This window comes from Pristiophorus japonicus, chromosome 10 (assembly GCF_044704955.1).
Source record: "Pristiophorus japonicus isolate sPriJap1 chromosome 10, sPriJap1.hap1, whole genome shotgun sequence".
NCBI lineage: Eukaryota > Metazoa > Chordata > Chondrichthyes > Pristiophoridae > Pristiophorus > Pristiophorus japonicus.
This window is the reverse complement of record NC_091986.1, coordinates 86520845-86547290: the sequence shown is the minus strand read 5'-3', so window position 1 is coordinate 86547290 and position 26446 is coordinate 86520845. Positions and strand designations below refer to the sequence as shown.

The following is a 26446-nucleotide window of genomic DNA, read 5'->3' as shown; positions in this document are numbered from 1 at the left end:
GCCCTGATAGTCTGCATCCCAAAGTACTTAAGGAAGTGGCCCTAGAAATAGTAGATGAATTGGTGATCATTTTCCAACATTCCATGGACTCTGGATCAGTTCCTATGGATTGGAGGTAGCTAATGTAACCCCACTTTTTAAAAAAGGAGGGAGAGAGAAAACAGGGTATTACAGACTGGTTAGCCTGACATCGGTGGTGGGGAAAATACTGGAGTCAATTATTAAAGATGTAATAACAGCACATTTGGAAAGCAGTGACAGGATCGGTCCAAGTCAGCATGGATTTATGAAAGGGAAACCATGCTTGACAAATCTTCTAGAGTGGATAAGGGAGAACCAGTGGATGTCGTGTATTTGGACTTTCAAAAGGCTTTTGACAAGGACCCACACAAGAGATTAGTGTGCAAAATTAAGGCACATGGTATTGGGGGTAATGTATTGACGTGGATAGAGAAATGGTCGGCAGACAGGAAGCAAAGAGTGCGAATAAATGGGTCCTTTTCAGAATGGCAGGCAGTAAATAGTGGGGTGCTGCAGGGTTCAGTGCTGGGACCCCAGCTATTTACAATGTACATAAATGATTTAGATGAAGGAATTGAATGTAATATCTCCAAGTGTGCAGATGACACTAAGCTGGGTGGCAGTGTGAGCTGCGAGGAGGATGCTAAGAGGCTGCAGGGGGATTTGGACAGGTTAGGTGAATGGGCAAATGCATCGCAGATGCTGTATAATGTGGATAAATGTGAGGTTATCCACTTTGGTGGCAAAAACAGGAAGGCAGATTATTATCTGAATGGTGACAGACTATTAAAAGGGGAGGCGCAACGAGACCTGGGTGTCATGGTACATCAGTCATTGAAGGTAGGCATGCAGGTACAGCAGGCAGTAAAGAAAGTAAATGGCATGCTGGCCTTCATAGCGAGGGGATTTGAGTATAGGAGCAGGGAGGTCTTGCTGCAGTTGTAGGGGCCTTGGTGAGACCACACCTTGAGTTTTGGTCTCCTAATCTGAGGAAGTACGTACTTGCTATTGAGCGGGTGCAGCCAAGATTCACCAGACTGATTCCGGGGATGGCAGGGCTAACATTGAGGAAAGACTGGATCGGCTAGACTTATACTCACTGGAATTTAGAAGAATGAGAGGGGATCTCATAGAAACGTATAAAATTCTGATGGGACTGGACAGGTTAGATGCAGGAAGAATGTTCCCGATGTTGGGGAAGTCCAGAAACAGAGGACACAGTCTAAGGATAAGGGATAAGCCATATAGGACCAAAATGAGGAGAAACTTTTTCACCCAGAGAGTTGTGAACCTGTGGAATTCTCTGCCACAGAAAGTTGTTCAGTCCAGTTCGTTGGAGATATTCAAAAGGGAGTTAGATGTGGCCCTTACGGCTAAAGGGATCATCGGGCATGGAGAGGCAGGGGTGGGGTACTGAGGTTGAATGATCAGCCATGATTGTATTGAATGGCAGTGCAGGCTCGAAGGGCCAAATGGCCTGCTCCTGCACCTATTTTGGGGAAGTCCAGAATCAGAGGACACAGTCTAAGGATAAGGGATAAGCCATATAGGACCAAGATGAGGAGAAACTTTTTCACCCAGAGAGTTGTGAACCTGTGGAATTCTCTGCCACAGAAAGTTGTTCAGTCCAGTTCGTTGGAGATATTCAAAAGGGAGTTAGATGTGGCCCTTACGGCTAAAGGGATCATGGGGTATGGAGAAGCAGGGGTGGGGTACTGAGGTTGAATGATCAGCCATGATCGTATTGAATGGCAGTGCAGGCTCGAAGGGCTGAATGGCCTGCTCCTGCACCTATTTTCTATGTTTCTATGTTTCAATGATATTTCAGATCTTGAACTACATCCTGAAGTGTGGAAGATGCCTGTGTGTGGATTTTTTTTTTAACGCGTGGTGGCCGTTGCACACCAGCCACCACACGAGCTTGACAGAGCTAGGTCTTGGTCAAGTGGCAAGGATTAACCAAGAAGACTGGAGACCAGGTCGACTGCACGGACCTAGTGTGCATATGTATAGCACTGTGGGCTGGCCCATGCTGCCTCTGAGCCCTCGCCTCTTCTGAGCCCCAAACTTTCGCTTCTTCTGGGCCCCGATCACATCCCTCTACGAACTCTTGCCGCTTCTTCGCCCTGACCTTGCCGTTCCTGCTGCACCTGCCCACCCTGCAGCCAGCCGTCGCCCTCCTGCAGCAGCATGCAGTGGCACTGCCGCACGCTGCTCCATCTAATGGCCCCGGCCTGCAGATGGTCAGCCACCAGAGTGGACCAAGCATCAGAACCGCTGCTTGAACACTCCAATTGTCTGTTTGATGATGTTGCGTGTCTCTATATGGCTCTCATTATAGCGAGGCTCGGCTTCTGTCTGAGGGTTCCGGAGGGGGATCATTTGCCAAGTGGCAAGGTCGTAACCTTTGTCTCCCAACATCCAGCTCTGGCCTTGTGGTTGACACTTGAATAAGCATGAGATACTGCTCTCACGCAAGATGAAAGCATCATGGATGCTCCCTGGATATTGGGCATTGACTGCCATAATGCATTGAGTATGGTCGCAGACAATCTGTACGTTCATGGAGTGGAATCCCTTTCGATTTCAGTAAACCTCTGGATTGAGTAAAGGTGCTCGCAGGGCGATATGCATCGAGTCAATGGCACCCTGAACCTTGGGGAAGCCAGCAATTCATCTAAAACCTACAGCTCTCTCATTATAGGCCTCCTTGGTCATTGGGAAGTTTATGAAGTCCATCCTGCATGCGTACAGTGCAGTAGTCACCTGGCAAATGTAACGTGCTGCGAGATAGAGCATACGTCTCCTGCTGATGCTTGAAAGCAGCCGGAGGCATAGAAGGCAAGTGCCGCAGTCACCGTCACCTCGAGGGGTAGTGCAGTCCTGTTGCCGCTGTAGGTCTGCCTTTATGAGCTGGCATATCTCTGTGACCATCTCTTTTCGGAAGCACAGCCATCTAATACACTGTGCCTCGGAAAGCTGCAGGTATGAATGAGTGCTGTTGTCTGTAAACTCGTGGGGGGTAAGGCCTCCTCCGCCTGCAACCTTTTACGAATACGCTCAAAATGCTCATCAGTAAGCCTTCTTTCAACTCAAGGCTGCATAGAAAAAGCAGCCAGGAATAATGGCTGACATAGTATAGCCCCCATTTTTTTAAATGTCCTGAAATATCCTTTAAAACGAACTATAAACTCATATAAAACTTCATTGTGTAAAACGCAGCCTTCTTCTCCAAATCCTTTTATGCACTGAACTTCTGCTCCGTTTTCAAGATGGCGCTGTTAGTGCCGGGTGCGCCCTGGGTCCGAACTAGGTTCGACTGATTTTTTTCTGGTGGGTTCCCAGGCAGACGGTAAATCGGGCGATATCACCGAATCTTCCGCCAGGGGCGATGGCGCAGCGTTACACGTTGATTGACATCATTCAAACGGTGAAAACATCGGACGGAGGCTAAATTTTAGCGCCGCTCCAAAACCACTGCTGAAATTTCTGCCAGTGTGCAAAATGTTGTGTGACTCGTTTAGTGCCAAAAAAAGTCGTTTTTGCGCTTCGCCCAGGCAAAAAGCCGGTTGCAAACCTGTCGAAAATCTAGCCACGTGGTTGCAGGAATCATTTAATACAGAGTAACCTTCTGGATGTGACGTGCAATACAATCATATTTTATGTTATTGATTAAATACCTAAATTACAAAGGATAATATTCTAGAGATAGCTTACATTTTGTATCTGTTGTGGCATTGAAACAAGCGGAATGATGCGTTATGTTCTTGTGCTATTGTCAAGGGATGTATATATATTGGTAAGTAACTTCTTGAGTCTTAAATTATATAGGTATTATATTTAATATTGATTAAAATATTTTGAAGTTGTTAAAATTTACTAACCTTGTTAGAGTAATGGAGAGAAGCATGGCGATGGTGTTTCTACACTGTGAGTAGAGGATGGAAGATTTGTTTTGAATAAATAGGCATATTTTATTGATCATGCAGAACAATCATTGGTTAATGTAAGTGTCACAGAAACAATGGCCCAAAATTATAGGTGTAAAATTACATTCATGTCACAGCAATTTTAATGCTGTTGCTATAATTCTCGTATCCTCGCCAACATTTATCCTTCAACCAGTACCACTAAAACAGATTATCTGCTCCTTTATCTCATTGCTATTTGCAGAATCTTGTTGTATGTAAATTGGCTGTTGTGTTTCCCTACTTGACAACAATGACTGCACTTCAAAGAGTAATTCATTATCTGTGAAGCACTTTGTGATGTCCTGACGTCATGAAAGGTGATGTATAAGAGCAACTTCTTTATTTCTAATGAATGGTGTCAACTCGCTAGGAGAGAGGCGAAGAGAAACCTTGGAGCAATCGACCAAATGCTAACCATGTTCAGTCATTGTAAAGCAGCAATCAGCATAGCAAACAGAATGCTGAGCTATATTGCCAAATAAATAGAGTGTAAGACTGAGACTGTTATATTGAAGTTGTTTAATGCTCTGATTCATCATAGGCAGTCCCTCGCAATTGAGGAAGACTTGCTTCCACTCTAAAAGTGAGTTCTCAGGTGACTGAACAGTCCAATACGGAAATTACAGTCTCTGTCACAGGTGGGACAATGGTGGTTGAAGGAAAGGGTGAATGGGGAGTCTGCTTTGCTGCACGCTCCTTCCGCTGCCTGCGCTTGTTTTCTGCATGCTCTCGGCGATGAGACTCAAGGTGCTCAGCGTCCTCCTGGATGCTCTTCCTCCACTTAGGGTGGTCTTTGACCAGGGACTCCCAGGTGCCGGTGGGAAAGTTGCACTTAATCAAGGAGGCTTTGACAGTGTCATTGAAACGTTTCCACCTGGGGATCGCTTGCTGTGTAGGAGTTCCAAGTAGAGCGCTTGCTTTGGGAGTCTCGTGTCGGGCATGCGAACAATATGGCCCGTCCAACGGAGCTGGTCGAGTGTGGTCAGTGCTTCGATACTTGGGATGTTGGCCTGATCGAGAACACTGACATTGGTGCGTCTGTCCTCCCAGGGAATTTGCAACATTTTGCGGAGGCATCGCTGGTGGTATTTCTCCAGCAATTTGAGGTGTCTACTGTATATGGTCCATGTTTCTGAGCCATACAGGAGGGCGGGTATCACCACAGCCCTGTAGACCATAAGCTTGGTGCCAGATTTGAGGACCTGATCTTCGAACAATCTCTTCCTCAGGTAGCCGAAAGCTGTGCTGGTGCACTGGAGGCGATGTTGAACCTCGTCGTCGATGTCTGCCCGTGCTGAGAATAGGCTCCCGAGGTATGGAAAGTGGTCCATGTTGTCCAGGGCCACATCGTGGATCTTGATGATTGGGGGGCAGTGCTATGTGGCGAGGTCAGGTTGGTGGTTGACCTTTGTCTTACAGATGTTTAATATGTTGACTATGACTTGGAGTTCAGCCTCTGAATGTGCGCAGACGCAAACGTCGTCCGCATACTGTAGCTCGACGACGGAGGATGGGACAGTCTTCGATCTGGCCTGGAGGCGACGAAGGTTGAACAGGTTCCCACTGGTTCTATAGTTTAGTTCCACTCCAGCGGGGAGCTTGTTGAGTGTGAGGTGGAGCATTGCAGTGAGGAAGATCGAGAAGAGGGTTGGCGCGATGACGCAGCCCTGCTTGACCCCGATCCGGATGTTGGTTGGGTCCATGGTGGATCCATTGGTCAGGATCACAGCTTGCATGTCGTCGTGGAGCAGTCGGAGGATGATGACATACTTTTGAGGGCAGCCGAAATGGAGGATGACGCTTCATAGTCCCTCACGGTTAACAGTGTCAAAGGCCTTTGTGAGGTCAAAGAAGGCCATGTACAAGGGTTACTGCTGTTCCCTGCATTTCTCTTGTAGTTGTCGCGCCATAAAGATCATGTCCATTGTACCCTGCAGGGGACGAAATCTGCATTGTGACTCCGGGAGGAGCTCCTCAGCCACAGGGAGAAGACGGTTGAGGAGGATTCTCACGACGACTTTCCCAGTGGCTGACAACAGGGAGATTCCTCAGTAGTTGCCGCAGTCGGACTTGTCCCCCTTCTTAAAGATGGTCACGATCACTGCATCTCTGAGATTTCCCGGCATGCTCTCCTCCTTCCAGATGAGAGATGAAGTCATGCATTCATGCCAATAGGGCCTCCGCCATACTTTAGTGCCTCAGCGGGGTGGATCTGCTCCTGTTGCCTTGTTGTTCTTGAACTGACGGATGGCCTTTCTACCTCGTGCAGGGCTGGGGTTTTGCTGAGATGGTGGTGGGTAGCATGCTGTGGGATGGAGTCGAGGACACTCGTGACAAAGGGCAAGTCTCGATTAAGGAGATCTTCGAAGTGCTTCTTCCGGCGGGTCCTGACTGCCTCGGTGTCTTTGATGTCTCCCCGTTCTTGGCCAGCAGTGGGGTGGGGCCTTGGATGCTTGGGCCATAGGTGGACTTGACTGTAGTGAAGAATCCTCGCACATCATGGTTGTCGGCCAGCTGCTGAATCTCTTGTGCTTCCTCCATCCACCATCTGTTCTTTAGGTCACGGGTTTTTTGTTGGATCTCAGCCTTAAGCCGTCTGTAAAGCTGCTTTGCTGCTCTGGAGTTGGGTTGTTGTTTTAGGTTCAGAAATGCCCTGCGCTTGCAATATATTAGACTTCTGATTAGACTTCAGCTTGAGTATTGCATTTAGTTCTGGTTACCCAGGCACAAGGCAAAACATCAAAGCCTAGTAATCAGTGTGAAGAAGGGGCAGGAAGTTGTTGCCTTCATGTCAGATGACTTGAGTTGGGAGATCCTTCAGTTTTGAAAGAAGACAAATTAGAGAGAATCTTAAGACAGTGGTTCTCAAACTTTTCTGGTTGAAGGACCCCTTTCAAGTCGATTAGTTATCACAGACCCCTCATCTAAATTATAATACTATATAATACTCATAATATGAAAGTGCTGCATGCTTTTAAGACAACAGGTATTTGCTTACAGATATCAGTGAGATGGGTGTGCCTATTTCTCACACTAATTCTAGGTACTCTGCAGCAACAGATGGCCACTAATAGCCACTTCGTGCTGGAGTAACTATTTGTCCTAACTCGCGCATGCGCAGAAGCGCGAGTTAAAACAAATCGTCTCCGACTCTTCCCCCCACAGCGCAATTTACACTAACCCTTTTCTGTGCAAGCGTTGGAAGTGGCCCGAACATCACGTTGCCTGCTGAGCCGCCGGCCCCGAGCCCCGAGCTCCCCGCTGGGCCCTGAGCCCCGAGCTCCCCGCTGGACCGCGCTGTTCCCCGAGTTCCCCGCTGGGCCACTGGGCCACTGAGCCTCGAGCTCCCCGCCAGCCCCCAATCCCCGAGCTCCCCGCTGGGCCCCAGCCCCGAGCTCCCCGCTGGGCCCCGAGCCCCGAGCTTCCCGCTGGACCGCGCTGTTCCCCGAGCTCCCCGCCAGCCCCCGAGCCACGAGCTCCCTGCTGGGCCTCCAATCCCCAAGCTCCCCGCTGGGCCCCGAGCCTTAAGCTCCCCGCCAGCCCCCGATCCCCGAGCTCCCCGCTGGGCCCCGAGCCCCGAGCTCCCCGCTGGGCCCCGAGCCCCGAGCTCCCCGCTGGGCCACTGAGCCCTGAGCTCCGCACTGGGCCCCAAGCTCCCCACTGGGCCCCAAGCTCCCCATTGGGCCCCTGAGCCCCGAGCTCCCCGCTAGGCCACTGGGCCCCGAGTTCCCCGCTTGGCCCCCGAGCCCCGAGCTCCCTACTGAGCCCCGAGCCCTGTGCTTCCCACTGGACCACTGAGCCCCGAATTCCCCGCTGGGCCACTGGGCCCCGAGCTCCCCGTTGGGCCACATGAGCGCTGAGCTCCCCACTGGGCCTCCGAGGCCTGAGCCCCGAACTCCCCGCCGTCCCCGAGCTCCGAGCCCCGAGATCCCCACCGGCCTCCGTGCCCTGAGCTCCCCACCGCTCCGAGCCCTGAGCTCCCCACTGGGCCCCGAACTCCCCGCCGGCCCCGAGCCCCGAGCTCCCCGCTGGACCACGCTGTTCCCCGAGCTCCCCGCCAGCCCCCGAGCCACGAGCTCCCTGCTGGGCCTCCAATCCCCGAGCTCCCCGCTGGGCCCCGAGCCCCAAGCTCCCCGCCGGCCCCCGATCCCCGAGCTCCCCGCTGGGCCCCGAGCCCCGAGCTCCCCGCTGGGCCCCGAGCCCCGAGCTCCCCGCTGGGCCACTGAGCCCTGAGCTCCGCACTGGGCCCCAAGCTCCCCACTGGGCCCCAAGCTCCCCGTTGGGCCCCTGAGTCCCGAGCTCCCCGCTAGGCCACTGGACCCCGAGTTCCCCGCTTGGCCCCCGAGCCCCGAGCTCCCTACTGAGCCCCGAGCCCTGTGCTTCCCACTGGACCACTGAGCCCCGAATTCCCCGCTGGGCCATTGGGCCCCGAGCTCCCCGTTGGGCCACATGAGCGCTGAGCTCCTCACTGGGCCTCCGAGGCCTGAGCCCCGAACTCCCCGCCGTCCCCGAGCTCTGAGCCCCGAGATCCCCACCGGCCTCCGTGCCCTGAGCTCCCCACCGCTCCGAGCCCTGAGCTCCCCACTGGGCCCCGAACTCCCCGCCGGCCCCGAGCCCCAAGCTCCCCGCCGGCCCCGAGCCCCGAGCTCCCCGCTGGTCCCAAGCTCCCCGTCATCCCCAATCCCCGAGCTCCCCGCTGGGCCCCGAGCCCCAAGCTCCCCGCCGGCCCCCGATCCTCGAGCTCCCCGCTGGGCCCCGAGCCCCGAGCTGCCCGCCGGCCCCCGATCCCCGAGCTCCCTGCTGGGCCCCGAGCCCCGAGCTCCCCGCTGGGCCCCGAGCCCCGAGCTCCTCGCTGGGCCACGGAGCTCCCCATCGGCCCCGAACCCCGAGCTCCCCGCTGGCCTCCGAGCCCCGATTTCTCCACTGGCCCCGAGCTCCCCGCTGGGCCCCGAGCTCCCTGCTGGGGGTGGGGGGGGGGAGGAGAGCGGTGGGCAGAGAAAGCCGGCGGCGATCGGGGGGAAGAGAGAGAGCGAGAGCTTGGTTGAGTTGGAAGGGGGAAGAGAGCCTGGTTGTTAGGTGTGGGGAGAGAGAGCCGGGTTGTAGGGGGTTGGCGGGGGAGAGAGCCTGGTTGTGGGGGGAGAAGAGCCTGTTTGGAGGGAGAGAGAGCTTGTGGGGGTGGGGGGGGATGGGGTGGGAGGAGAAAGAGAGAGACTGGGGAGTCGAGCTCGGTGCATGTGTTACAAGGGACATTATTGGGGTGGATGAAATCCAGAACTCATGACACTGTCACTATTCACTTCCAATAAATCTGTTAACAATCCGCACACAATGCCCCATCAATGGGGGAAGGGGCGGGTAAAGTCATGCACTTGCTCTGGGGTATGGGACTTGGCTGTGGGAGGGAGCACATGTGCTGGGGTAAGGGTCTTTAGCTGGCGGAAGCAGCACTGGCGCTGGTTTAAGGGACTTCGGCTGGAAGAGGGATGCACGCATTGGGGTAAGGGACTTTGCTGGAACTTGGTAGCTTTTAGGGCGATCTATCCTCTGTGGCTTCTGAAGTCAAAATGGATTGAATTACAAATTGGAAAGTCAGTCAGAACTTGCTGGGCGGTTCCAGTTACACATTCCAGAGGAACTTCAGGGTGTGGCTTATTCTCCAAGGGGACCAATCAACAGTAGGTCATGTGATCATGAAGAGTCAATCAGAGAAACGGCTGCCTTTTAGTTAGTACAAATAAACACATCTAATTTTTAAAGCAGTTAGCAGGCTGTCCAAGGTGAGTGAAGGCATGAACACCTATACACATTCTGGGATGCTGCTGGAAGCATGACTCACTGTCCCACTGGCATGTCCTGTTACAGCTGTACTATGCGATTGTGCGTGTTTGCATGAACACACTCAGGCACGTGTTTGAAGGATCCCCCAGGCTCTCTGATCACGTGTTGGGAGGATGGCACAGGATCACGGATCCAGGGAGAGAAATCGGCTCGACTGACAAGGAGTGCTCATTGTAAAATGAGTGAGAGCTGTGGGCCTCTGTGAGGAGGTGGGCCTAGCCATTGGGAATAATTTGCAAGAACTGAATTAGTGCTGGTTTTATAAAGAAGAGCAGCCTTGAAATTATCTCCGGTCATGAACCCCCTGGAATGTCTCTACAGACCCCTAGGGGTCCGAGGACCCCAGTTTGAGAAACACTGTCTTGAGAGATTAAGCGGAATAGAAATGGTTAATTTGAACCACTATTAATAAGTTAAAACTTGCAGGACAATAGGATGTAGGCACCAACTGGCAAAAGGCAAGTCCAGGACTGATGTCTGGAAACATTACTTTTAACAAAATGGGATCAATGGAATGATCTTCCAGGTAACGTAATGGGTGCAAAATTTTTGGAATCATTCGAAAGGCAATTAGATGCTGTGATGGGGGAACCATAAGTTTCTATGAAAAGATGCTCTTGATACGCTGTTTGGGATTCCTCTTCTGTTAACATTTGTTGTATATTTAGGTCTTGCCTACAGGTCACTCCTGGAAGTGGCCTAAGCATTTTACGTTTAGGGATATGCCCATACTATCCAAAATCCAATTTTACATTGGCATAACCCAGGGAGTGTAATAATGCGAATTGTTAAGCTGCTTTATTTCACAGAAAGCAAGTGAACATACAGAGCATAGTTATGATCGGATTCACTCAATCCAATCAGTACAACTTATCTTTGCAGAATAATACAAAATAATTAATATACTATGCGTCCCCACATCAGCGGGTCTTGCTTGACTTCTACCTACAGTCCTGAGTCTCAACTTTCTGAGTCTAGGTGATAACTTGCTCCAGCAGTGTTCTGTCTAAAAACCTGAATGTCAGTCTGTGTCTCTGTCTCCTTGTGTTCACAAATTGAGGGGATGACACATGCCAGACAATCCCTGCTGAGTGACTGGGACCAGAGACCTTCCAACACGATGGGTGTGAGGTGTTTTTTCATTTGAGACTTTTACTTATATGGCCTTGAAATGATTTTGTGTTAATTCATTTGATTGCTATAAAGATTCAGTTTACATAGGGATAACTCCCAGAGGCACACAAACCATTTGGAATGTTGATTAGAATGGTAAAGTGATCCTTTGCTGCTTATCACCTTCGGGACAACTAACTTGTAAGTGAGTTTCTGCAGATAATATTTGCAGAGATGCATGGTTTGTGGTTTTTTGATATGAGAAGCAGAAACAAATATATGCATTACTGGAAACCTGTATTCTGTTCAATCACGTATTCTGTAAATGGGTTTGTTGATTTTAATCGTGACCTGAGATGAGGTGGCCAAGAGGGCAAGGTGATGGACTGCTAATCCATACTGCACTGCACGCATGGTTTTGAATCCTATCCTCATCATCATTGTGTTAAACATTTCGTGCCACTTGCTAGTGAGATTAGAAATAGTAGGTTATGGCAAGTTAATAGGTGGTCAGAGACATGGTGCAGAAGGGAAGGCTTCATAGTCCTGGGTGATTGGGTCCAGTTCTGTGGCAGGAGGGACCTGTTCAAGATGGATGGGTGGTACCTGAACAGAGCTGGGACTAATATCCTTGCAGGCAGGTTAACTAATGCTGTGGGGGAGCATTTAAACTATTTCGGCAGGGGGTTGAACACCAAGATGTAGTATTAAAAAGTGCACAGAGAGACCATTAAAGTTAGAATTAATACAGAATTAGGTGGGATCATAGAAAATAAAAGGAGATCTAAGTTAGGTTTGGAGTACATTATGTAAATGCACGGTGTTGTTAAGGTTGGTGAGCTGCAGGTGCAAATAGCCATGTGGGAAATGATGTTGTGGTGATCACTAAGACCTGGCTCAAAAAAGGGGAGGATTGGGTGCTTAATATTCCTGGGTATAAGGTATTCGGGGGAAAAACAGGGAAAGACAAAAAGGAGGGGGGGTAGCAGTTTTAATTAAGGAAATCTTACAGTGCTGGAAGGAGGGAAAGAAGAGAAGAAGAGTCCTTGAGAAGTCAAAGACAGGATATATTTGGTTGGAATTAAGAAACAATAAAGGAGCTATTACGCTACTTGGTGTATTTTATAGGCCACCAAATAGTGGGAAACTCTGGAACTCCCTCCCTAAACTTCTCTGCTTCTCTACCTCTCTTTCCTCCTTTAAGACACTTCTTAAAACCTATCTCTTTTCATCGGCCGTAATTTCTTCTTATGTGGCTCAGTATCAAATTTATTTGTTTTGTCTTATAACACTCTTGTGAAGCGCCTTGGGACATTTTACAAGTGCAGCCGAATGATCCGTGGCATGGTTGTCCGGAATCTGTAAAACGTTTCGGAATCCGGACCAGTCGCTGCTGCCCGACCTCGGGGCCTTGCCGCTGCCCGACCTCGGGCCTCGCCGCCATTTGCCTCACTGCCCTTACCTTGGGGCCTCCTCATCGGCCCGCCCGACAACCTCCTTGGTGGGGCCGGCCCACCTGACGATGACATCCTCGGTGGGCTCCGTCCGACAACCTCCTTGGCGGGGCCTGCCCGACAACCTCCTTGGTGGGGCCGGCCCACCTGACGATGACATCCTCGGTGGGCTCCGTCCGACAACCTCCTTGGCGGGGCCTGCCCGACAACCTCCTTGGTGGGGCCGGCCCACCTGACGATGACATCCTCGGTGGGCTCCGTCCGACAACCTCCTTGGCGGGGCCCGCCCGACAATCTCCTTGGTGGGGCCGGCCCACCTGACGATGACATCCTCGGTGGGCTCCGTCCGACAACCTCCTTGGTGGGGCCCGCCTGACAACAACCTTGGTGGGGCCGGACGATCCAAGCAGATCTTCGGCGGGAAATCCCCCCGGCTTTCTGATGTTCCGAAATCCGGAAATACCCGAACCTGGGCTCAGGTGTTTCCGGATTCGTGATGTCAGAAAACAAATCGAAAACCCGGAATCCGGAACGGCTTCGGTCCCAAGGGTTCTGGATTTTGGATGCTCAACCTGTACTACGTTAAAGGCGCTATATAAATACAAGTAGTTGTTGTTGAAACAATAATCCGGAAGAAAATTAACAGTTACTTGTACAAGCATGGACTAATAAAGGAGAGCCTGCATGGATTTGTTAAGGGAAAATCATAGTATTACATAGGATATATAGCACAAAATCAGGCCGCTTGGCCCAACCAGTCAATGCTAGAATTTATGCTCCACTTGTGCATCCTTCCATCTTTCCTTATCTAACTCTATCAGCATAACCCTCTATTTTCTTGTCCCTCATATGCTCATGTAGCCTCCCTTTAAATAGTATCATACTATTTGCTTTAACCACTCCCTGTGGTAGTGAGTTCTACATTCTCTGGGTAAAGAAGTTTCTTCTGAATTCCCGTTTTGATTTCTTGGTGACTATCTTATATCGATGGCCTCTAGTTTTGCTCTTCCCCACAAGTGGAAACATGCTCTCTGCGTCTACTCTATCAAAAAATTTCATAATTTTAAACACGTCATTAGGTCACCCCTCAGCCTTCTCTTTTCAAGAGAAAAGAGAGCCAGCCTGTTCATCTTTTAGAAACATAGAAACATAGAAAATAGGTGCAGGAGTAGGCCATTCGGCCCTTCTAGCCTGCACCGCCATTCAATGAGTTCATGGCTGAACATGCAACTTCAGTACCCCATTCCTGCTTTCTCGCCAAACCCCTTGATCCCCCTAGTAGTAAGGACTACATCTAACTCCTTTTTGAATATATTTAGTGAATTGACTCCTTTTTGAATATATTTAGTGAATTCCTGATAGGTATACCCTCGCATTTCTGGTATCATCTTTGTAAATCTTTTTTGTATACTCTCCAGTGCCTTGATATCCATTTTATAATATGGTGACCAAAATTGTATACAGTACTCCAAGTGTGTTCTAACCAAGGTTCGATACAAGTTTAGCATAACTTCTCTACTCTTCAATTCCATTCCTCTAGAAATAAACGCTAGTGCTGAGTTTGATTTTCTTGTAGCCTTATTAACCTGCATCGCTACTTTTAGTGATTTGTGTACTTATACTTCGAGATCCCTATGTTCTTCTACCCCATTTAGATTCTTATTTCCAAAGTAATATGTGACCTCCTTATTTTTCTTACCAAAATGTACTACCTCACATTTATCTGTGTTGAAATTCATTTGGTAATTATATACCCATTTTGCAAGTTTATTACTGTCTTCTTGTAATTTATTGCGGTCCTCCTCAGTATTGACAACCGGCCTCCTCCGCACCCTTCCCAAAAATTTGGTGTCATCCGCAAATTTAGAAATTGCGGCTTTGATTCCAAAGTCTAAATCGTTATTATAAATTGCGTTTTTGATTCGAAAGTCTAAATCGTTAATATAACTGAGATCAGTACTGGTCTCAGTACTGATCCTTGTGGGACCCTACTTTCCACCTTCTGCCACTCTGAATAGCTACCCTTTACTCCTACTCTCTGCTTTCTGTTTTGAAGCCAGTTGGAGTATGGTGTCCAGTTCTGGGAATCACACTTTAGGAAGGATGTGAATGGTTTTGAGAGGGTACAAAAGAGATTTACAAGAATGGTTCCAGGGATGAGCGATTACAGTTATGTGGATAGACTGGAGAAGCTGGGGTTGTTTTCTTTATAGCAGAGAAAGCTAAGAGGAGATCTGATAGAGGTGTTTAAAATCATGAAGGGTTAGAGAGAGTAAATAAAAAGAAGTTGAAGGATTGGTGACTAGAAGGCACCGCTTTACTGTGATTGACAAGAGAAGCAGAGGCGACATGAGGAAAAGCTTTTTTACGCAATGTGTGATTAGAATTTGGAATGCTCTGCCTGATAGGATGGTGAATATAGCTTCAATAGTAGCCTTCAAAAGGGAATTGAATAAATACTTAAAGGAGAAAAAATTGTAGGGATATCGGGAAAGAGTGGGGGAGTCGGACTCACTGGATTGTTCTTCAAAAGAGCCGGTGCATCATGGGCTGAATGTAAAAACAGAGACTGCTGGAAATCTCAGCGGGTCAAGCGGCATCTGTGGAGAGAAAAACAGAGTTAACGTTTTGGGTTGACGACCCTTCGTCAGAACTGGGCTGAATGGCCTCCTTCTGTGCTGTACTGTTCTATGATTATATGAGAATCATACCTCCTCTCACTAAAGTGCATTTCAATCTACCTTCCATACAGACAGGAGAGTACACTGACAGGATGTGCTGCTCACAGTACCAGGTATAGATGCATCAAAGTTACAACAGAGAAACAGGCCATTCGGCACAACTAGTCTGTGTTGGCTTTTACCCGCCACACACAAAAGTTGGCCAATCACATATCCCTTCATCCCCTTTTCCTTCATCCACCAATTCAATCTAATCTTGAATATTGACATTGGACTGGAATTTGCTGGAAACTTGCGCCATAGTAAAGACACATAGACAGCATGTGCCATTGCTCTCAAGTTTCAGGAGATAATAGAGTAAGCCTGTTGTGTCCCCAGCATCCTCCATTAGCAACAGTCTTGTTCTTCTGGTTCTCACTTCCATCAAAATACTTCCACAGATGGATCTGTGGGACCCTTCCAGCTGCTGACACCTCCGAAGCTGTTGTTCTCTCTGATATAGTGGCCACTCCTGTCTCCCACTCTCCCGAAACACATGTGCCCCTTTAAATGATGGCAACCTTTTAATGCTGCAGTACTGAATTTTCTTCCATCCAAGCAATGGTAAACCTGTGAGGACTGATGTTCTTGCTCCAAACCTTCACTGGAAAGTTAACGAGGGCTCTGGGAAGGAAAGCCAGCGGGTTGAGGGAAAGTGCTGCCTTCCCACTAACTTGTCAATCGGAGAAAAATCTAGCCCATTAACATGTAAAACAAACAACAGTAAAGAACATACTCGCAGCGTGGCTAAGACTTACAACATGTATCAAGGTATATTTTACCCCGTTCACTATTTCTTTTGGTACTTTTACTGACAACAATTTGTTCACTAAAATTAAGCGACAGGGAAAATTTAAGTAAGGGTTTCCTTTTCTACTCACATAGTGCTAGTTCTGTCATTCCAACAGTTGAAGAGTGTAAATGTCATGTATTAGAGATAATACTAATGAATTATGCGAAGGAGACTGATTTACATCTGCAAATGAAGTTAATTAGAAGCCAGGCTCTCTCCTATAATTTAAAACACAAATCTTATCTTATGGAAATTTGGAGGGATTATTTGTTCTGCGGTGTGGAATTAACATACGGTATTAAAGAATTATGTCGTTCCAACATAATTTTGCTGTACAAATATGATTAGTTTGAAAATAGGTTTTCTTTGATTTATTGGGGGTCATTTGACCTTTTGGCAATATAAAAGGGAAATAAAAAATTGACATATGAATGGGACTGCTATGGATAAGAATTTACCCCATCATTCATTTATGTAAGTTGAAATCTCACTGTACAATATCAGTAATAATTGTGTTCGTATGAGATTTTTTTGCTAGCTATTTTAACAATAGTGTTAACCCATTTAAAATATATAATTTTAAATAAATAGGTTGATGGTGTGATGCCATACAGCAGAAATGTTGTATAATTAAGGATAACTAATCAATGAATTATACTAAATACACCTACATTCCTATTCAAAACAATAGCAATAGTTGATTGAGCTTAGAACAAAAGACAGGATGAAGAATTCCTCCACTTGCTCTGTGTAGTGACATTGGAAACGTGTTTGTGAAGATTTGCTTTGATTTGATATTTCTTGTATGTTTATCACTCACTAGAAATACCAAACAAATAAAATCTTCATGAATACATTTACAATGTCAGCACATAGTGACCAGATGAATTTGACCTCATAGTTTACAATCAGGCAAAAATGTTCAGATCATATTGACACTCAGCTTAAGAAGCTAACGCATTTTAATGGATCCCCTTGGGCATGCTGTTTGATTGCTGAATTGGAGGATGTACTGCATTCCATCGGGAAATGGATATTTAGCAAAAAGAACTGGTAAGAAGTATCTGGGACTCATCTAGGGCTAAATAGTTCCCATAGATGGTGTTTTCTCCAACGCTATTATTCCCCTTCAGCACAGAAAGTATGCTGACTTGCTCAGCTATGTAATGAGACAGATTTATCTTTGAACCTAGCGTAAAGGTTATCTCTGAGAAATGTATATTGTAGAAAACTGAAGGATAGATGATGCCACATAGGTGCTTGTACATCTGTAGATACTGCTAACGTTGTGAGATCATTAGATAGGCCTTTCGATAAAGTGTTAGAAGCTCAGCATCTGAGGTAACCATCCCCTGGTAGAGATCTGTGCACTGACTGAATAAACAAACTGAACACATAATTGGTATCGCTGTCTTGTTATTCCTTGTTTAGAGAATGAGGAGGAGGCTTATGCAGCATGAGAACAGCGATTGCTGAAAAATAAATTTACTCCTGTCTTCATTATCAAATTCTGCAGCAATTCAGCAGACCCTCTCCTCTATTTCTGACCTGCAAAGGCCAGGAAAGAAGACTATAATAGGGCTCCTTAAGATTAATAACATTCTGAGACTACCTTTGGCAAAAAGAACACATATAAAGAATGAAAGAACATGCATTTGCACAGTGCCTTTGATGACTTCAGGATATCCCAAAACGCTTTACGGCCAATGAAATATTTTTGAACTGTTGTAATGCCGGGAGCGTGGCAGCCAATTTGCATACAGCAAACTCCCACAAACAGCAATTAAATAAACAATCAGTTTATTTGTTTTAGGTGTTGGCGGAGAAATAAAATTTGGCTGGAACCTTCTCTTCTTCGAATAGTGCCATAGGATCTTTTATGTCTATTTCAGAGGGCAGATGGGGCCTCGATTTAAAGTCTCATTCAAAAGAAGGCACCTCCAATTATATAGCACTTCCTCAGTACTGCACAGAAGCTTGGATTATGTGCTCAAGACTTACTGACTCAGAGGCGAGAGTGCTACCACTGGGCCAAGTTCACAACAAACTCAAATCATTTCCCCTGAAATTCTGATTACTTCCAACATCCAAGGAACATTAAGACATTGGTTGAGGCCACACCGGCAGGTTTTGGAGACTGAAGCATTTATTAAACGTGTCGTGATCCAATTTGATCTGAGCTCTGGTTAATTATGTAGGTAACACAACGTTGTAAAAATATCCTGAAATTATTGGAACTAGTTCCAAAAGATTTGTGGAGGCATAGCAATATTTGAGTCGTATTATAAGCCATGGTCTTCTGTTCTGACTCATCAAACAGCCAAACCTTCAATTTGTGGCTGGAGAGGTCTGAAACTCTGAGTTCTGCTCTCATTCCAGGAAAAATGTATTTATTTCTGCGTCTAGGTGCCAAGACCATTTAGGAGCCAAGAGGATTACTTATCTCATGTAATGGGATCAAAGGAATAAAGGAAGACTTTATTTGATTCCCTTCCCAAACTTCCAACTACATAGGAAAAAAAGGTAGAGTTCAGGAAAGACAATTTATCCCTTCAGTCATCCTGTGATTCGGTTCTTCATTTAGATTCGATAGATAATTTTCATCTCCATCCTGCATTGGTACCAGACCTACTTTATACGTAATTGAATCAATATATTGAAATAAGAATCCTGCGTTCATATCAGACCCCACTAGCTAAATTGGTTTGCCATGGACGGAATGTGTAGTGTGCAAGCTCCAACTGGTATTTCTGGGTCTTGAGTAGCCAAAAAGGGACTGTTGAAAGCCACTCAAAAAAAGGGCTTCCTCCTGGCTCCACAAAACAATTTCCAGCCTGCCCTCCCCACCCCAACGCCTCCTCAACCCCCCAGATGCTTACTCACACCCCCGGTTTTACCTCTGGGCCTCGGCGTGGGGTGAAATTGGTGAGGCTATGACAGACGAGCTGTATTTGGGACACCTGATTATTTTGATGAGGCTCGGGGACCAGTTTAGTTCAGTTTTTGGGCCTCTCCATTCCCGCAGTCTGTCACTGTGCGCTCCGGAATCCTACCTGGTTTGGGTTGCTGAGCAATTTAGACTCCAAAACAACACTGGGGCCGTGATTTCACCTAACGATGTGGGAGCGAGGCGGGTGACGCGGTGGCAGGTCCTACCTGCTTCTGACTCCATCCCGGCTTCCGACACAACTTTGCCCTGATTGGCCTTGTTAAGCCCGCCCAGCGCTGAATCCGACCAATTAAAAGGAAGTGGGTCTATTGACATTATTTGATGATGCTTCATCAGCCAGTTTCCTTAAAGGGACAATGTCCAAATTTATGTTGACATTTGTGCTGTAAGTGTTCTACAACATTAAGCTGCTGCAAACATTGACAATGACGACACAAAGATATTCAGCTGCACCCAGGCTCTCCCATGACTCCCTCCATATGCTTATGGAGTGAGTCACAGCACACAGGGAGGTTCTCTTCAATTCAGCCTGGTTGCACATTGCACAGGAGGACATAAGCAGTGATGTCGTCAGGAGGACCTGGGTGCAAATCTTTCAATGATCTCAGTAGACACGTTACTGCAAAGCAACACTCAACCTCATCCTGCTGTGCTATTCGTCACATCCCCATCACTCTGCCTCCCCTACCCTACTCCTGCACGTACTTACTCACACCATCTTACCTTGCACCTCCACCCAACCCTCTCTATCTACCTTATCACTTCCCCATCTCGCTAGCCACCCCTCATACTCACCCTCATCCTGGTGCAAGCATACCAACTAACAACACACAATGGTAGGCGCTTGGGTGTTTTCACCAATGTTCATGTAAAGTTTCTGTTAATGTGCAGTCAAACATTGAAATCTTTACTTTCAACACTTTGCGTTCTTGGGCAAATTTGTGCGCACCTTTGGAAGTGACTTAGTGAGCTTCAGTAAATGGTGAGACATAAGGCTACCCCCCCCCCCCCCCACAATGCTGGTGAGTGTGAAAAGAATGGCTTGGGCATTGCAGAGATGCTTTATGGTGTTCGTGTGAGGTGGTGCCAACCTGGCACATCATGTGGCAGCCAGGGTGCACAATGTCAAGTGAAGTCAATCTGGCCAGGGTGAGGCCATCCCTGGCATCCTGGGCACCAATGTGTGTTGATGCCCTGTGTCCTGTGCAGCATCAGTTAATTGCGGAGAAGGTTGGTGTTGTTGTTGGTGCTGCTGGTGTTGGGGATGAACGTGGTAGGATGATGAGGGCCAAGGTGAGATAGTTTTAAGGGCACCGATGCTAATGTAATAGATGGCAGGTGAACTTGAGATGACAGAAGCAATCTGTCAATGGTGAGCGAGGTTGTTCTGTTGAGGTAATACTGGATAGAGAGATTGCTCCAAAGACTTGCAACCCCAATAAAGCTCAATGTGCCTTCCAAATGCAGTAAGCAACAGCTTCTGATCTTAGAAAGTGAACAACTGTGAGATGGGAGCTTTATAGCACATTTGCAGCTGTAAAGTAAAGAAATGAATTCATGCTGACGCAGATCCCAACATCCTTACCTGACGTGATCCCTGAGTAGTGGGAACTTTATGGAAAACCTGGAATAAGGTAAGTGCAGCTCAAAATTGTCTTTAATAGCCTCTTAACAAGGTCCTAATTACCTAAATTTCTCCCCCCCTCCGCTGTATGTTGTTTCTGTTCAACTTTGACAGATCTGACATCTGGAATAGTCGCGTGGTGGCAGTTTGACAGTGGAGTCCCGACCTGCTGTCAATCATTTTAAATTTAATGGCTGACCTGCTACCGATCCCGTCCTCTGAACACCGGCAAAATTCTGGCCTGGGTCTTTTTGGTACAACAAGAAAGATGACAGTAAACTTTGAATGCCTGGAAAATAGCTCTTCAGTTGAATCATAACTGCTTGTAGTTTTAGGAAGAAGCCTGATATGAATCACTTATTCTGAAAATTCTTCAAATTAACTTGGAGAACCTATATCTGAAAGAATGCCAAGACTGCCTCATGCTGCCCATGATAAGATAAGCAGGGACTGAAACTGGAACATTACTGTTACTGCCTAGCCATAAACAATTCCTTAATTCAGCTTTGGCAGCTTGATTCAGCAAGTTGTATGTAACTTCTGCGTGCATATTTCTTTATTCTTTCTTTCTATGCTTTCTTGCTAAGTCTGATGCATTGCAGTCTTTGCAAATCTTGCTTACCTCATTGACTAGCTCATTGTTGCAAAGGTGCATAATTCTTTTTAGAGTTATTAGATTCGATTAAATTTTTAAGATGTCCAAGGATTCTTTTTAAATCGTTCACCAAATAGTAATTTTCTTAAAACTGATTTTAAGATTGCATGGACCTCTTGAAGCTGGAAGTGAGCTGATTGAAGTTGGTGAAGCACAAGTTATTATATATATATAAACTTGTATTTACTCTGTATAGCCACCAGAGGGCTCATCCCCTGGGATAATCCCTTGGGAGCACAGGTATTTAAGGAGGCCTCACAGGTTGGAGAGGCACTCAGGAGACCTGCAATAAAAGACTAAGGTCACACTTTACTTTGAACTCACAGTGTTCAGTCTGACTCTTTCTCCATACCTAACAACTGGCAACGAGATACAGATAGCAAACCCAAAGATGCAGAGAACAGTGGGCATCCTAGAAAAATTCTCGGAGGGAGATGATTGGGAAACTTTTGTGGAGTGACTCGACCAATACTTCATAGCCAACAAGCTAGATGGGGAAGAGAACGCTGCCAAATGAAGGGCGATCCTCCTCACCGTCTGTGGGGCACCAACGTATGGCCTCATGAAGAATCTGCTCACTCCAGCGAAACCCACGGAGAAATCATACGACGATTTGTGCACACTGGTCCGAGATCATTTGAACCTGAAGGAAAGCGTTCTGATGGCAAGGTACTGGTTCTACACCTACAAAAGGTCTGAAGGCCAGGAAGTGGCGAGTTATGCCGCCGAGCTAAGACACCTTGCAGGACATTGCGAATTTGAAGGACATTTGGAGCACATGCTCAGAGACTTTTCCGTACATGGCATTGACCACGAAACCATACTTCGCAAACTTTTGACTGTAGAGACCCCAACCTTGAGTAAAGCCATAGTGATAGCCCAGGCATTCATTGCCACCAGTGACAATACTAAGCAAATCTCTCAGCACACAAGTGCTGCTACAAGTACTGTGAACAAAATGATGTCGTTTTTGAATTGTAACGTACAGGGCAGGTCTCACAAACCTGCAGCTGCAAGTTCGCAGATGTCTCAGAGTCCACCATCAAGGGTGATGAATGCAAGGCCATTAACACCTTGTTGGCGCTGCGGGGGTGATCATCATTTCCATTCATGCCGATTCAAAGGGTACGTTTGCAAGGGCTGTGAAACAATGGGACACCTCCAATGAGTGTGCGGACGAACTGCAAATCCTATTATACCTGCAAACAACCATGTTGCAGAGGAGGACAGATCCATGGAGGATAATGACGAACCAGAGCCTCAGACTGAGGAGGTAGAGGTACATGGGGTGCACACATTCACAATGAACTGTCCCCCGATAATGCTGAATGTTGAACTAAATGGACTCCCGGTGTCAATGGAGCTGGACATGGGCGCGAGCCAGTCCATCATGGGCAAAAAGAATTTCGAAGGACTGTGGTGCAACAAGGCCTCAAGGCCAGTCTTAATTCCAGTTTGCATGAAACTAAGAACTTACACAAAAGAACTGATTCCTGTAATTGGCAGTGCTACCGCAAAGGTCTCCTGCGATGGAGCGGTGCACAAGCTACCACTCTGGGTGGTACCGGGCGATGGTCCCATGCTGCTTGGCAGATATGCTGGAACATGGACGACGTCCGAGCGCTATCGCCTGCTGACAACACTTCGTGTGCCCAAGTCTGAAACAAATTTCCTTCGCTGTTCGAACCAGGCATCGGGAAATTCCAAGGAGCAAAAGTACAGATCCATCTAATTCCGGGGCGCAACCCATCCATCACAAGGCGAGAGCAGTACTGTACAGGATGAGAGAAAGGTTAGAGATCAAGCTAGACCGGCTGCAAAGAAAGGGCGTCATTTCCCCAATAGAGTTCAATGAGTGGGCCAGTCCTATTGTCCCAGTCCTCAAGGGAGACGGCAGGGTCAGAATCTGTGGCGATTACAAAGTAATTATCAATCGTTTCTCCCTGCAGGACCAATACCCACTACCAAAGGCCGATGACCTCTTTGCAATGCTGGCGGGAGGAAAGACGTTCACGAAGCTGGATCTAACTTCAGCCTACATGACGCAGGGACTGGAGGAATCATCGAAGGCTGTCACCTGCATCAACATGTACAAGAGTCTTTTTGTTTATAACAAATGCCCGTTTGGAATCCAATCAGTGGCAGCGATATTCCAGAGAAACATGGAAAGCTTACTGAAGTCGGTCCCGCACACCGTGCTCTTCCAGGGTGACATCTTGGTCACAGGTCGGAACACAGTCGAGCATCTGCAGCACCTGGAGGAGGTTCTTAGTCGACTCAACCGCGTGGGGCTCAGGTTAAAACGCTCAAAGTGCGTTTTCCTGGCACCTGAAGTGGAGTTCTTGGGAAGGAGGATTGCGGCGGACGGCATCAGGCCCACCAATGTGAAGACGGAGGCAATCAAGAACGCACTGAGGCCACAGAACATGACGGAGCTGCGGTCGTTTCTGGGACTCCTGAACTACTTTGGTAACTTCTTACTGGGTCTTAGCACACTGTTAGAACCACTACATATCTTAATACGAAAAGGAGATGAATGGGTTTGGGGCAAAAGCCATGAAAATGCCTTTGTAAAAGCGAGAAAATTGTTATGCTCAAACAAATTGCTTGTATTGTATGAGCCATGTAAGCATTTGGTACTAGCATGTGATGCATTGTCATATGGCATCGGGTGTATATTGCAAGAAGCTAATGATTTTGGGAAACTGCAACCAGAGTCTGTCTAAGGCTGAGAGAGCCTCAGCATGATTGAGAAAGAAGCGTCAGCGTGTGTCTATGGCGTAAAAAAAATGCATCAATACCTGTTTGGGCTAAAATTCGAATTGGAAACTGACCATAAGCCACATATCCCTGTTTTCCAAGAGTAAAGGGATAAACACCAACGCATCGGACCACATCCAGAGATGGGCACTCACGTTGTCTGCATACAACTATGCCATCCGCCACAGGCCAGGCACAGAAAACTGCGTTGATGCTCTCAATTGGGGGTGGAAATGGCGCAGCCCGCAGACCTAGCCATGGTTATGGAAACATTTGAGCGTGAGCAATCACCCATCACTGCCCGGCAGATCAAAACCTGGACAAGCCAGGACCCCTTTTTATCTCCAGTCAAAAGCTGTATGCTTCATGGGAGCTGGTCCAATGTCCCAGTGGAAATGCAGGAAGAGATAAAGCCGTTCCAGCGGCACAAAGATGAAATTTCTATACAAGCAGACTGCCTTGTGTGAGGCAATCGAGTAGTGGTCCCCAAGAAGGACAGAGACACCTTCATCAATGACCTCCACAATACCCACCCAGGCATCGTGATGATGAAAGCGATAGCCAGATCCCACGTGTGGTAACCCGGTATTGATGCGGACTTAGAGTCCTGCGTTCACAGATATAATACATGCTTGCAGTTAAGCAATGTATCCAGGGAGGCGCCGCTAAGTTTATGGTCTTGGCCCTCCAAACCTTGGTCTAGGGTACACGTCGACAATGCAGGCCTGTTCTTGGGTAAAATGCTCCTCGTGGTTGTAGACGTGCATTCCAAGTGGATTAAATGTGATATAATGTCGGCTAGCACGTCCGCTGCCACTGCTGAAAGCCTGTGGGTCATGTTTGCCATTCACTGCTTACCCGATGTCCTAGTGAGCGACAACGGGCCATGTTTTACCAGTGCTGGGTTCAAAGAATTCATGACCCGCAACGGGATCAAACATGTCACATCTGCCCCGTTTAAATCAGTGTCCAATGGTCAGGCAGAGAGAGCAGTGCAAGGCTTGAAGAGGGTAACTGAAGGCTCACTGCCGACTCGCCTATCCCAAGTCCTGCTTAGCTACCGCACGAGATCCCACTCGCTCACTGGGATCCCACCTGCTGAACTGCTCACGAAAAGAGCACTGAAGATAAGGCTCTCGTTAATTCGCCCTGATCTACATGAATAGGTAGAGAGCAGGCGGCTTGAACAAAGTGCATTCCATGATAGCGCAAGTGTGTCACACGAGATTGAAATCAATGATCCTGTATTTGTATTGAATTATGGACAAGGTCCCAAGTGGCTTCCCGGCACTGTCGTGGCCAGAGAGGGGAGCGAGCAGGGTGCTTCACGTCAAACTTTCAAATGGACTAATTCACCGGAAACACTTGGACCAAATCAAACTCAGATTTACAGACTATCCTGAGCAACCCACCTTGGACCCTACCTTTTTTGATCCCCCAACATACACACCAGTGGCAACCGGCACCATGGTTGACCACGAAGCAGAACCCATCATCCACAGCAGCCCAGCAGGACCCAACACACCAGGCAGCCTAGCAAGGCCAGCTGCACAGCAGCCCAGCGATGGCCCAACAAATGCTTCAACAATACCAGCTTTCACACCGAGACAATCAACCAGGGCAAGAAGGGCCCCAGATTGACTCACATTGTAAATAGTTACACTATTGACTTTGCGGGGGGGAGTGTTGTTATATATGTAAACTTGTATTTACTCTGTACAGCTACCAGAGGGCTCATCCCCTGGAGTCCCAAGGGATCCCATAATCCCCTTGGGAGCACAGGTATTTAAGGAGGCCTCACAGGTTGGAGAGGCACTCTGGGGACCTGCAAGAAATGACTATGGTCACACTTTACATTGAGCTCACAGTGTTCAATCTGACTCTTCCTCCATACCACAAGTAAAAGTTGCATTCCAATGCTTTGAAAAATTCAGTAAATTCCCGTGAGATTTTTTTTAAAGAGGTGTAGAAAGAGTCTTGCATTTGTATTGCACGCAACCAATTATTGCAGATAGAGGAACCTTTATGCCCTCAGTTCTTCCTCAGGAAGCTGTGTAATTTTCTGAGAAACAGGATGGGTAGGAAATCCTTGGATTGCTCAAGATTGGCAAAATGCCTGAAATAAAACTCCGGATTATCTATAAATATTAGGGAAGGAAATCAGTTCACTCAGTGGAGAGTGGGTGTTGACTGTTTAATTTTTATTCATTTAGATTTTGTTGAGTTGGGGATCAATACACATGTCCATGAGGGAGCGAGCCTGATTTTAATGAATGGATGAACAGTTGAGTGGGCTTGCTTACAAATATGCAACCTATCCCCTTATAATTTAGCCCTCTAAGCACTGATATAATTTTGGTCAACCTGTTCTACACACCTTCCAAGGCCAATATATCCTTCCTGAGCTACAGGGTCCAATGCTGAATGCAATACTTCAGCTGGGGTCTGACTATGGCTCTATGCAACTTACAATGAATTGCATAGGATTTACAGCACAGAAACAGGGTATTCAGCCCAACAGGTCTATGCCGGAGTTTATGCTGCACA

The 26446-nt window shown here is 47.5% G+C and overlaps 1 protein-coding gene across 1 annotated transcript; it reads right to left on the bottom strand.

Annotated features, from left to right (window-relative positions):
• Positions 1 to 7516: 7516 nt before the first annotated feature.
• On the bottom strand, positions 7517 to 12727 carry LOC139274602 (collagen, type I, alpha 1b-like). Its single transcript, XM_070891280.1, has 2 exons — positions 12406 to 12727; positions 7517 to 8952 (listed from the first exon to the last, which is right to left on the bottom strand). Exons 1-2 carry the CDS (start codon positions 12725 to 12727, stop codon positions 7517 to 7519), a joined length of 1758 nt encoding a protein of 585 aa, XP_070747381.1.
• Positions 12728 to 26446: the final 13719 nt, after the last annotated feature.

Bases quoted from the DNA above. Each gene is read 5' to 3' on its own strand.
- LOC139274602 (XM_070891280.1), bottom strand. From the start codon at position 12,727: ATGTCATCGTCAGGTGGGCCGGCCCCACCAAGGAGATTGTCGGGCGGG. The intron at 8,953-12,405 runs GTAAGGGCAGTG...CCCCACCCCCAG, and splicing joins GCCGATGAGGAGGCCCCAAG to CAGGGAGCTCGGGGCCCAGC.